Raw genomic sequence first — 13,053 nt, forward strand, 5'->3', positions numbered from 1 at the left:
CGAATTTCTTAAAATAATCGTAAATAGTTTTCGACTAATTACTATTATTTATCACTTTATTTAAACATTGATGAGGTTGCTGTCTATTTTTTTTCAACATTGTATTTAGCGCATTCTGCTGGTGAACTTGAAATAATTCTCATTCCAATTAAGCATCTAGCACAGTTCGACATTTTGTACCACTGAGCCGCATTATGCTCTGTAATTGGAAAGCTAGAGAGGGTTTCAAGCCAAAAAAAAAATGTTATCTTACGTCAAATGGCAATCCTAATTGCTACATCGTCGCCGTGCCGAGTGAGAGAGCGATTTCGTATCGTTTTATCGATTTTGAATGAATAAGTCTGAAATGCAAAACTAAGTGAAAAAATAAAATACTTAAAGCTACCTATCGGTACAATAGTTGTTTTCAGGTTCAAAAAATATGTATCAAAAAAACATTGTGTACAAACCTTGACCCTCAAATTTGATTGACTGCACTTTAACGAAAAAAAAAAAACAAGGTAATTACAACAAACACCTTTAAGAAAATATTTATATAAATAATACGTTTAACTTCATTTATGATTTTGAAGTTAAGCGTGTTTAACAAATTATTTAATAGCTTAACGAAATCGTTTATATTATAAGAATCCTAGCCCCATTCTAAACGTGTCGAATTTGTTATTCTTATTAGCAATGCGAAATCTTTCACATAAAATCTTTACATTGTTGAGGCGAATTTTTATTCTCTAATTATTGATGATTTAAGATGTAAGTCGTAATATTGCTTGCAACTGCACTGCATAACTTAGGTTTTTTTTAATACCTACTCTTTTCATATATTTTAACAGAAAAATAAAATAAATTTGGTTTATTAAATCCATTTTGATATTATACATAAATGGTTCTTTTGAATTAATCATTGACATACTTATCTTTTGCATCAATTCAGTATGAAAAGTAATACTTTAAATTTCATTAAAATATAAAATTTAATAAGTTAAAATAGGAACAAACTTTTTAAATTAAGTTTATCTTGTTCTTCTTTTGTTTGCTATGTTTATACTTATTCTGGCTTATTTGTTTTACTGTGAGATGCAATGTTTACATAAATATTAAGAAGGCTTTGATTGTTTATATTATATCATTATGTACTGTAATGCATCTTTTAATCATATACGTAATATAAAGCAAATGTAAATGTTAAATTCTCTAACAAAATTTAGTCTGTGACTCATTGGATTTTAATCATATGAAAGTGAAGAGTTTGTTTGTTTATTTGTTTGAATGTACTAATATCAGAGAGGACTGAGGAAAATTTTATTTTTGTGTTACATACTCCATTTAATATGGAAGGTTTTATAGGCTTTATATAATTTTAGTACATGTTTTCATCAAACTAACTAGAGGGAAAACGTTGGCCACAGCTAGTAATATATATTTTGAATCATGTCTACAACTGAATAAAAAAAAATGATTTTTATTGAGTATTTAAAATAAAAATAAAAAAAACAATTTTATGTCTAATTAACATATCATATTAATTTTTAATAAACCATTGCAGCAAATACATAGAAGCATTTGCATTCATAACTTTAATTGGTTTCCTTTCCGTCTTCTGTTAAATTTTAAATGTCTTGTAAATGTCAAAGGAGTTCAGAATAAATAATATGTAAAATCAATGATGTTCCATCCAAATTCTGCAGTTGCAACTTGCATTCGCCGGGAATAACTTGTGTTTCTATACATAAACCTATTTCAGATGATAATTATAAAATAAAATAAAAACATTGTTGTTTGTGTTGTGTTGATAAATTAAAAAAAAAAGTAAAATCCACGTTTTTAAACCCTCTTTTGTGAATACTTTTTTAATTTTTGATTAAAATGAAATGGTTTTGTTCTGCGCCTTGTAAACTATGTTTATAAATAATTTAATTTTTATTTACAGCAAAAGAAGATAGATAAACTAAATGATACGAGAATTTTACGATAGTTCAGATGAAGATGAAATGGAAAGTCAGTATCAGATAGATCCAGAATGTTTGGTTCTCACTCGGCCAGATAAGGATATGCATAACCGTTGTTGCGGAGGGAAAGCTTGGTGTATACGGGTAACTATACAACACTCTTTATTTACTACTACTAGCAGATATTGAAAAGGTGTAAAATAGGAACGAAATTTTTGTTTTTTAATCTCATTTAAAATTTCTAAATTAATTATTATAATTAAAAAAAAGTTACTTATTTATTATTTCATCTTGCTTATCTTGCTTATTATATGTGCGTATATGTTCTTTATAGCAAATACATTGTGTGTCTACTTTGCTTATTATTTATATTCATAGAAATTATTATTACAATTTTACCAAAATTTAGGTATTCATTTTAAAAATTCGATCATAATTCAAAAGTTTATCACAGTACATCAGGTGCTTTTACTAAGAATTAGATCTATCTTAATTACTAACAAACTAAGTTGACTCTTATTTTAAAAATAGCCTAAAAAAACGTTTAAAAGAGGACTTGACTAGTTTTTAAGGAGTAATTTACTCTTGAATTGTGGATACTTTCTAGGTGTCAGAAACAAACCTATTTAATTAACCAAAGTTAGACCTGTAGGGTCAAAACTATAAAATCCACTATTCGATTTTATGCAGCAAATTTTGCTTCATGACTTAAAAAACATAGAGACTGGTAAAAATACTAAAAATAATTGTTTTGTTATCTATTAATCTCGTAAACACTAATCATTTTTTCTTTCAAAATATCTGTCACATATATTTCATACTAGTTGCTTACTTCGTTCTGTCAAACGTTTTTATTAAAAAAAATCAATGCAAGCGTAGTCGCGAGCGGAAAGCAAGTCAATTAAGCAAGTAAGATATTTTTAAACAGCCTCTATAAAGGAAGTTCAATGTTATTCAGTCTTGTGTTACACACTATTTATCTAAAGCTAATCTTATCTATCCAGATTCTTTTGTACGACTTTTTAATTACAGATTTATTACTTTGTCTTTATTAGCGACGTTATCAGTAATTCGTGTTTCTAACGAAAACTGTGCTTCTTTAAAATCACCATTTACTAATACGTGAAGTATGTGTAGTTGTACGTACTGCAAAAGTGAATATTGTGATTTATGAAGGATTAATTATTTTTAAATTGTAAAGGATCAGACGTGTAATCAAATCGTAAGCTACATAAAATAGCTCATAGATTTTTAGTATACTACCTTCGAAAGCTATTAATCTCATATATCATATATTATCATCAGATCATAATTATATCCGCATATGATTAAAAAAGTAGTATTTTAAATACTTTTTCATTGGCAAAAACCTTACACTGTTGGAAATATTAATCTTAACCTATTGATATGAATAAAAATTTATCGCTAAATGTAACTAAACCAGCCGATTTTTTTTTTTCAGTTTTTAACATTTTATAGAAGATACATATGGTAAAAAAGTTAAGAAAATTGATTATGATTTATTTTATTTTGTATTATATTTATCGGAACGTATATTGAAAGGTTGAACTTTACTTAAATATTTAATTAGTAACTAAATATATAACTAATTTTTGTACTAATTGTTCAGTATTTGTTTGCGACCCCTTCACGATGCGCAAAGTGATTTCCACTCTCACTAAACGCTCAATATCGGTGCCGATACCTATATTTGGGTCGTTTGTACAGCGTATGTCCTCTTCAGCTTAGTTAGCACGATGTTTAGCATCTTAAAAAAATAAGCGAAGAAATTACAGTTAGTTGGCCATGTAACCATTCTTTTTTACTAGAATTTAGTAGGCCGTCTAACCCGATTAATCCATTTTTTCCTACAAGATCGTCCAGCACAAAACGATAGATTAATTTTATTATTATTATTTTAATTTTTTTTTTTTTTTTTTTTTTTTGGTACGTCATTGGATATATTTTTGAGTTTCCGTATTTTAAATTCTACTTCATTTAGCAGTGTTCTTCTATCAACAAAAGAAACTTTTGTAAATAACGAAGAATCGGAGAGTCATAATATATAGTTATTCAGTTTTATACAGTTATTATTTAGTTTTAAAAATAAAAAGAAAATAGGGCTTTGTCATTAAAATTTATGAAGTTCAAGATGGCAAAGATCATCTATAGTATTATTTTCATACGAGTTAACGATGTGAGATAATGCAATTCTTTGGTTATTGTTATTACATACTTGTCTACTCTTATTATCGTGAAACCTTCAGATATTTAAATACGTAGATAAGTCTATTATTTATGTAGTGCACAATAGTAAATATAGAAAAGAAACCTTTTGATAATCAATTACAGTAACTGGCGATTAATATTGCACATCGCTTTGGAAAGCGAGAATCGACTAATTCCTACTTTATTGACCGTTACGGTCCATGTCTCACACCCCCGACCTTTATTATTTTCTGATAGACAAAATATAATATACAGGCTGACCCCGCAAACGTTGTTTTGCAGTATATGTTATAAACCCCCCTTATTCCCCCCCATAACTTAGGGCTATGAAAAATAGATGTTGGTCGATTCTCAGACCTACCCAATATGCACACAAAATTTCATGAGAATCGGTCAAGCCGTTTCGGAGAAGTTTAACTACAAACACCGCGACAGGAGAATTTTATATATTAGATATAGTAGTATTAATGTTTACAGTAAACATATACGAGTATGTACATATGCACTAGCTGAGACCCATGGACTAATTTTTAATATTAGCTGCTATATATACTAGTGTAAGATGGTACTAACTTTAGTTATTTTCATGTGGTTAAAAAAAAGAAGGGGGATTGGGGATTTGGGATCTTACTCCGTTATATCTGTCATTCGAAATATTAGTCCGATATCTATTAGGAGCTGTTAAAACAATTTTAATTTTCTTGTATTACTATTTTTTTTTTTTTTTTATTATTTGTATAAAATACATCAATTTTTTTCTGTAAATGCTGTCTTTATGTTAGGGTCGCGTACGTTGTTATTATTAAAAAAAAAAAAACGACTGTATAATACTTTGAGAGATCGTTAGATGGTTTCTAAATCAAAAGAGTTTTGTGCCAGACCCGAACAAAGGCCTTTTTTATATAACTAGGTCGGCAAACAATCGTACGGCTCACCTGATGGTAATCAATTACCGTAGTTTATAGACGTCTGCAACACCAGATGCATCGCAAGCGCATTGCCGACCCCACCCCTAATTCCCCCCCAGGAGCACTGGTCACCTTACTCACCAACAGGAACACAACACTGCTTGAAAACAGTATTATTTAGCTGTGATCTTTTGTAAGGTCGAGGACTACCCCAGCCTGACTGCTCCATATTTTGAGCAGGAAATTTCTTTCTGTGCCCTTCCTCAGATACAACGCTTCACGTATTTGTGACATCCTTGCCCTAATGTTCTAAACCCAAGGTATTCGACCAATGAGCCCACCAGTCATGACGTAGAGACGTGGAACTTGGCGGTGAAGATAGCCCACCGACTGCATGTCACTCAGACAACTATGGAAAGGTCTATGCTCGGTACCTAACTAAGGGACAAAGTCCGAAATGAGACGATCCGGCAGAAGACGAAAGTGACTGACATATGAAGTGTACGAGGGAGTGAGCTGGTCATATATTTCGTCAAATCGATGGTCGGTAGAGCAAGAAGGTTCTCGAATGAAGGCCATGATCGGCAAACATAGTGTTGGGCGCCATTCAGCCAGACGGAATGACGACTGGAATAGGGTAGCTGGTAGTGACTGAATGGCTAAAGCGGGTGATCGAATCATTTGGCGTACCCTGGGGGTGGCTTACGTTTAGCAGTGGACTGAAATAGGCTGATGATGATGAAGTGAAATATATGTATATATCCTATATAATCATATAAACAGGTTACGAGTGAGAATCGAACCTTATTACCGTAATCTCCAGCTCCCGTGAACACTGAACCTATCAGTCGTCAAATATTATAACTCGACAAACGCTCTCATGTGGTAATACGTGTAGTGTAGTAGCTGTGAACCCCGCTTATAGATAATTGTGTTTGTAAAAATATTTTTTTCTTCTCTGGATTCTTGTGGGTCTCTCCACCGTGCCTCGGAGAGTATGTAAACTTTTGTTAGCGTAGGCACCTGGTTACAGTGGTGAGTCCTAGTAGGAAAATTCTCCCCCATTCATCGTTTTGGATTAGATTCAAACACCTTTCCTACATGGAGGAAGAGGCCTTTTCTCAGCTGTGAGATGCTAAAGATTAAATCTATTCATTGCAATAATAAATAATTTTCGTATAAACAATAGTAAATAAGAAAATACTTTTACCGTAAATATACTATATATAATAATTTGGATATTCAAAGTTGAACGGAATTTACGCACTTTTTCTTCAATCGCTGAGTCTAATAATTAATGTCCGCATGACGACTGTACACGCAAGTATGTATAATTGTTTTCTGAATCAAAAATTACCAATGGAATTCTAAGTGGTTATCTGGGATAATTGTAACATAACATAACAATACACTTTATTGTACACCAAAACAGAAATAATATATATTATGGACTTAAACAGAGTATCATCAGGCACAAAGGGCGGCCTTATCGCTAAAAAGCGATCTCTTCCAGGCAATCTAGGGGTAGAGGAGATGGTATTGTGTCAGTGTAGGTGTACAAATTGAGACATCAACGTTTAATATATTTACTTATTTACATACATACATACATAAACATATACATAAATACATACATACGTACATACATACATACATACATTACATACGTACATACATACATACACATATACATACATATAGACATAAATACAAAAATTGTGTATTTTTTTATATATATTTGTAGTCTTTCGACTGATTGGAAAGGCCCCTTTTCTATATTTGCAAGGCACGGGCGTAGGTTATACTCGCACTCTTTACAATACCATGTAGGTAGTACTTAAAATGATTATAACGATCCAATCTATCGTGTGGCATAGGGAGTAACTCAGAGCAGTGCCTAGGACTTGCGACCCAGGTGTAGGTTTAAGGAGGCCCCCTTTGCAATGCGCATCAACGCTCACCTTCACTGCTCGAGTTATACGTCCCGCCTAGCCAAATTAATCGTAATAGGTAATAATTAATTCGATTGCACAAATTAATTATTGAATGAGTCTAGGTTAAGCTACTAGCAGGATACAACAAGTGTATCGTGCCAAGCCAGAGCCAAGACTGCCTTAGCGGCGGTTGCACTGTTCGTTTTATACACGTCAGAATAACTCGAGTGATATAATAAGTGAGGGTAGTTGAATATCGAACGATCTAATTCCGTACGACAGTGCTATTGTTGACACGGCCAACCCTGACAATCGCACGACCTCGTGCGTCCATGTCGTGCATCCGCCAACTCGGCGTTACTCCTCCCGACCTATACAACTGTAACGAGTGAAATTAATAACTGTTCGGCTATTCCTGACCAAAACGCTGAGACTGTAATACACTAGCGGGTCGGGCGTACTGGGCCCCTTCATCCCTTCCTAACATAGCATGGCCCGGGCGTACGTGGCCCCTTCAACCAGCTTACTAACCGTGGGTCGGGCGTGCTAGGCCCCTTCATCCCTTCGTAACATAACGTGCCCCGGGCGTACATGGCCCCTTTAACCAGCTTACTAACCGATAAGAATACAACAGAACGAACGGAAAGAACTAAAATACCGATGTACCCACTAATAAAAGAAAATAAAATGATGATCGATGTACCCACTAATCACCACCAAATATTGCAACTAACTTGCACACTAGCTAAAAACAGATGTATCGTCAGGAGGTCGTAGGAGGGCCTATAGCTTCAGCTATTTTCTGAAATAGCTTCCATACCGAAAGCGAAGAGAGACATTTTTTCGTTCAATGTAACTAACTGAATTAGTTACATTTTGAAAGTGGGGGTGGATCTTATCCCACTTCTGATGTAGTCTTTCGACTGATTGGAAAGGCTCCTTTTCTATATTTGCAAGGCACGGGCGTAGGTTATACTCGCACTCTTTACAATACCATGTAGGTAGTACTTAAAATGATTATAACGATCCAATCTATCGTGTGGCATAGGGAGTAACTCAGAGCAGTGCCTAGGACTTGCGACCCAGGTGTAGGTTTAAGGAGGCCCCCTTTGCAATGCGCATCAACGCTCACCTTCACTGCTCGAGTTATACGTCCCGCCTAGCCAAATTAATCGTAATAGGTAATAATTAATTCGATTGCACAAATTAATTATTGAATGAGTCTAGGTTAAGCTACTAGCAGGATACAACAAGTGTATCGTGCCAAGCCAGAGCCAAGACTGCCTTAGCAGCGGTTGCACTGTTCGTTTTATACACGTCAGAATAACTCGAGTGATATAATAAGTGAGGGTAGTTGAATATCGAACGATCTAATTCCGTACGACAGTGCTATTGTTGACATATTTTTTGCTTTCGATTGACCAATTTATTGCCTTTATATACTAATAGTATTATAATAATAATACTTATATAATAATACACAAATGACTTAAGTTTACTTTATTGTAAAAGAATAAAAAAACAAACATTCAAAATAAAACAGTTTTATTATTACGGACAGAAGGGCTGTTCGCTGTTGATACCGGAGCCCTCCCTAGGAGCTCTGGCTGCCTTACTTACCACAGAATCACAATAAATACTCTTAAGAGGACTATTATTTAGCTGCGATCTTCTATAAGGTTTAGGTACTTGTCCAGTGGGGCTGGATTTGGCAAGACATTTATTCCACTATATATATATATATATACACAGCACTAGCCCTAGCCTGTGCGCTTTGCTACGCTTTTTTTATGTCGTACCAACTCAGAAATCTTTGTAGGCTTATCCACAACACTTTGCTGAAGATCATGACGTGATTAAATGCATAGTTTGATTCTATAAAGGACACACAGACAAACATTCATATATATATGAGAGATGAGATTTTATTGGTATATTTTTATTCCAGGATATATGCGGCATAATATGCGCGGTGCTGACATGGCTGTTGATACTGTATGCAGAGTTCGTAGTAATGATGGTTATGCTTCTACCTGGAGTGTCGACGTACCCTATATACAGTTACATCAATATTTTCATCTTTCAAAGTCTCGCGTTTCTCGCCTTCGCTTCACACTTGAGGACAATGTTCACGGATCCTGTAAGTCGAAACAGTTTGGTTAACTGACTGTGACTACTGACTTTCCTCAATTTTGTAAAAATTTTCGTTAGTACTGCGCTCCTTTTGACCATCGTGTGATGTTTTATTTTCTAATATATACTTTAAGAGTACATTTCTTTATCAAAATTAATCGCGCAAAAATTCCGTTATTACAAGGAAATATAAAAAAAAAATCGGTACGAAATTCGTATATAGCCTAGCATTCCTTTTGGTGTCTAACACTAAAATCTGTTTTCTATATTTAAAAAAATGATCATTCACACACACGATATGTTCGAAATTAACCGTTCGTAAGCAAATCGAATCGTTTTCACGGGGGTAGATACCGGGCCTAAAATATTCTTAAATACGAACCAGTAACTCTTAATATTAGTGACTTCAAGAAAATTAACTGTAGCTTTTTAATTTTAAGAGAGATTATATCCTGTTTAAAATATATTAGATAACGAGTGTTCCGGTTTTTAACCGACTTCCAAAAACGGAGGAGGTTCTCAATTCGACTGTATTTTTTTTTTATGTATGTTACATCAGAACTTTTGACCGTGTGGACCGATTTCGACAAATGTTTTTTTAATCGAAAGGTGGTGTGTGCGAATTGGTCCCATCTAAATTTATTTGAGATCTAACAACTACTTTTCGAGTTATATCTAATAATGCGTTTTTACTTGACGCTTTTTTCGTCGACCTACGTTGTATTATACCACATAACTTTCTACTGGATGTACCGATTTGTTAGAAAGGAGATATCCCTCGTTTAGTACTGTGATAAGGAAACCAGGATCTGATGATGGGATCCCAGAGAAATCGAGGGAAACTCTTGAAAATCCGCAATAACTTTTTACTGGGTGTACCGATTTTAATAATTATTTTTTTGTTGGAAAGAAAATATCCCTAGTTTAGTACCATGATAAGGAAACCAGGATCTGATGATGGGATCGCAGAGAAATCGAGGGAAACTCTTGAAAATCCGCAATAACTTTTTACTGGGTGTACCGATTTTAATAATTATTTTTTTGTTGGAAAGAAAATATCCCTAGTTTAGTACCATGATAAGGAAACCAGGATCTGATGATGGGATCGCAGAGAAATCGAGGGAAACTCTTGAAAATCCGCAATAACTTTTTACTGGGTGTACCGATTTTAATAATTTTTAATTTAATCGAAAGCTGATGTTTGTCATGTGGTCACATATAAATTTTATTAAGATCTGATCACTACTTTTTGAGTAATCTTTGATAACGCGCAGTTACTTGACTATTTTTTTGTCGATCTACGTTGTATTACTCGTCGATGTAATTGAAGTCGGTTTTTTTTTTCGTTTGCGAGCAAACACAATTATTATTTAGATATAGTGCGGATGTACGTACAACGATTTTTGATACGTACTCTGTACGTAATTAATCATATACGATTTTTATTTATTACCAAACTATTATATATTAAAATATTTATATTGCATTTTCAGGGCGCAGTACCAAAAGGAAACGCGACAAAAGAGATGATAAAACAAATGAGTTTCCGGGAAGGGCAAGTGATATTCAAGTGCACAAAGTGTTGTAGTATAAAACCGGAGCGCGCCCACCACTGTTCTGTATGCCAGCGTTGCATAAGAAAAATGGACCACCATTGCCCCTGGGTTAATAACTGTGTCGGCGAGAACAATCAAAAATATTTTGTGCTTTTTACGGTGTGCTTCTTTGTCTTTAATTAATGTTTTAAGAGCTTATGCGTCTCGAGAAATAATTCGTAAATTTGCAGAGCATTGTTCTTAATGCTATATTACAAACGTTTAAGCTGTCACAAATATTTAGTATGGCAAACTTTATTAACTGACTAAAAAACTTGAGGAGGTTCTCGATTCGACATTAAACTCATATTTTTTTAGTGGATGCACCGATTTTGATGTTCCTTTTTTCGGTTGAAAGCTGGTGTTTATCTTGTGGTACCATTTAAATTTGATTTAAATCCGACGAGTACTTTTTGAGTTATTCCTAGAAATGTCTGTAATAACCAGACCCAATTAAGTTTATGTATTTCGATGCGCTGAACCCGAATTTGGAATCCGTTTTGGTCCCTAAGTTAATAAATTATGAGTATATATCAGAAAACTGCCAAAAATTCGTTTACGAGCAAATAATTATATTAAGAAACAATGAAAACAGAACTGCTTCCAAAATCTTACTTAATTTGATTAATTATATTTTCTCGTATAATTATATCGTTTACTCTTCTTTCCAGTTTTACATAGCAGCAATATCGATCCACTCTCTGACTCTATCAGTGTATCAATTCGTGACGTGTATAAGGCACGAGTGGCGCGATTGTAGCACGTACTCCCCGCCAGCAACTGTCGTGCTATTATTGTTCCTTATCGCTGAGGCGTTGCTCTTCGCTATATTCACTGCGGTTATGCTCGGTACACAACTTCACGCTATATGGAACGATGAAACTGTGAGTATTTTTGTCTATCCATGACATGAGTGTAGAATGCTAATATATACTTTTTTAAATTATGCATTATAAATACATTTAATTAATAAAAAAAAAATTTACACACACTACCATGTATTTAACACACATAACCATGTATTTAACACACATAACCATGTATTTAACAAACATAACCATGTATTTAACACACATAACCATGTATTTAACAAACATAACCATGTATTTAACACACATAACCATGTATTTAACAAACATAACCATGTATTTAACAAACATAACCATGTATTTAACACACATAACCATGTATTTAACAAACATAACCATGTATTTAACACACATAACCATGTATTTAACAAACATAACCATGTTTTTAACACACATAACCATGTATTTAACACACATAACCATGTATTTAACAAACATAACCATGTATTTAACACACAACCATGTATTTAACACACATAACCATGTATTTAACACACACACACATACATATATACTCTTGTTTATTATTATAGAAGTATAGTCTTTGACAACAGGATCTTAATAATGTTCAAACTAATAATTTAAATTAATTATTTATTATAGTCAAATTTCGACCACTGAGCGACCACTATTTTTTTTATAGATACGCACACGTCAAAGTCCTTATACATCTTTTTGAGTCAGTCAAGAGCAGATGAATATAAAGTATTGTCTTGCAGGGTATCGAACAATTGAAGAAAGAGCAAGCGCGATGGGTCCGCAAATCTCGATGGAAGAGTATACAGTCAGTGTTTGGTCGTTTTTCTATATTGTGGTTCTCGCCTTTCACCCAACCTTCGCCCAAGACGAAGCTGGAGAGTTACTTGTATAGTGTGTAAAACAAACAGTATTCACCATTCAAACCACTAACCTAGATATAATAGCAAAAATGGCTATGCTAGCCGAAATGGCTATTAGCTGAAACGCATTATGCGTGGCAATACAGCTATGTTGCCGATAAGCTAGAACAACAGTGATTTTTTTGTCTATGTGTATATTCAGATGTTTAATTTATTTCTCTTTATAAGTTTAAATGACAAATTATATTTACGATTGACTGATGCGGTTTATACATGTGTAGTGTAGCGGCGACTCGTGCATTTAACATATGTTACATATTCAAGAGAATCTAAGCCTTATAATATCGTGATTTAATATCATAGGTGTCGATCTTCAAAGGGATTAACCACAAAAGTAGTCGGTAGAATACGTATAGTACAAATGTCTAAAGCCAGGTTCCTATATTCGAAACGTTTCGTTTTGCTTACGGACCGTTTTTATTGCCGATATATCGTGTTTCGTGACCAAAGCGTATCTTTTATAGAATATAGGAACGGGTCTTAATATGTTTTTCATTATTCAGGGAAGATTATGAATGTTAGAGCTTTTGAAATATATAT

General features: G+C 33.6%; 1 protein-coding gene across 1 annotated transcript; it reads left to right on the forward strand.

Annotated features, from left to right (window-relative positions):
* The first annotated feature begins 1,949 nt into the window (after positions 1 to 1,949).
* Positions 1,950 to 12,533, forward strand: LOC123668433 (palmitoyltransferase ZDHHC3). The gene is made up of 5 exons (XM_045602163.1): positions 1,950 to 2,090; positions 8,966 to 9,157; positions 10,644 to 10,865; positions 11,417 to 11,629; positions 12,334 to 12,533. Exons 1-5 carry the CDS (start codon positions 1,950 to 1,952, stop codon positions 12,490 to 12,492), a joined length of 927 nt encoding a protein of 308 aa, XP_045458119.1. The 3' UTR covers positions 12,493 to 12,533.
* The last annotated feature ends 520 nt before the right edge of the window (positions 12,534 to 13,053 follow it).

This window comes from Melitaea cinxia, chromosome Z (genome assembly GCF_905220565.1).
Source record: "Melitaea cinxia chromosome Z, ilMelCinx1.1, whole genome shotgun sequence".
NCBI classification, from domain to species: Eukaryota; Metazoa; Arthropoda; class Insecta; order Lepidoptera; family Nymphalidae; genus Melitaea; species Melitaea cinxia.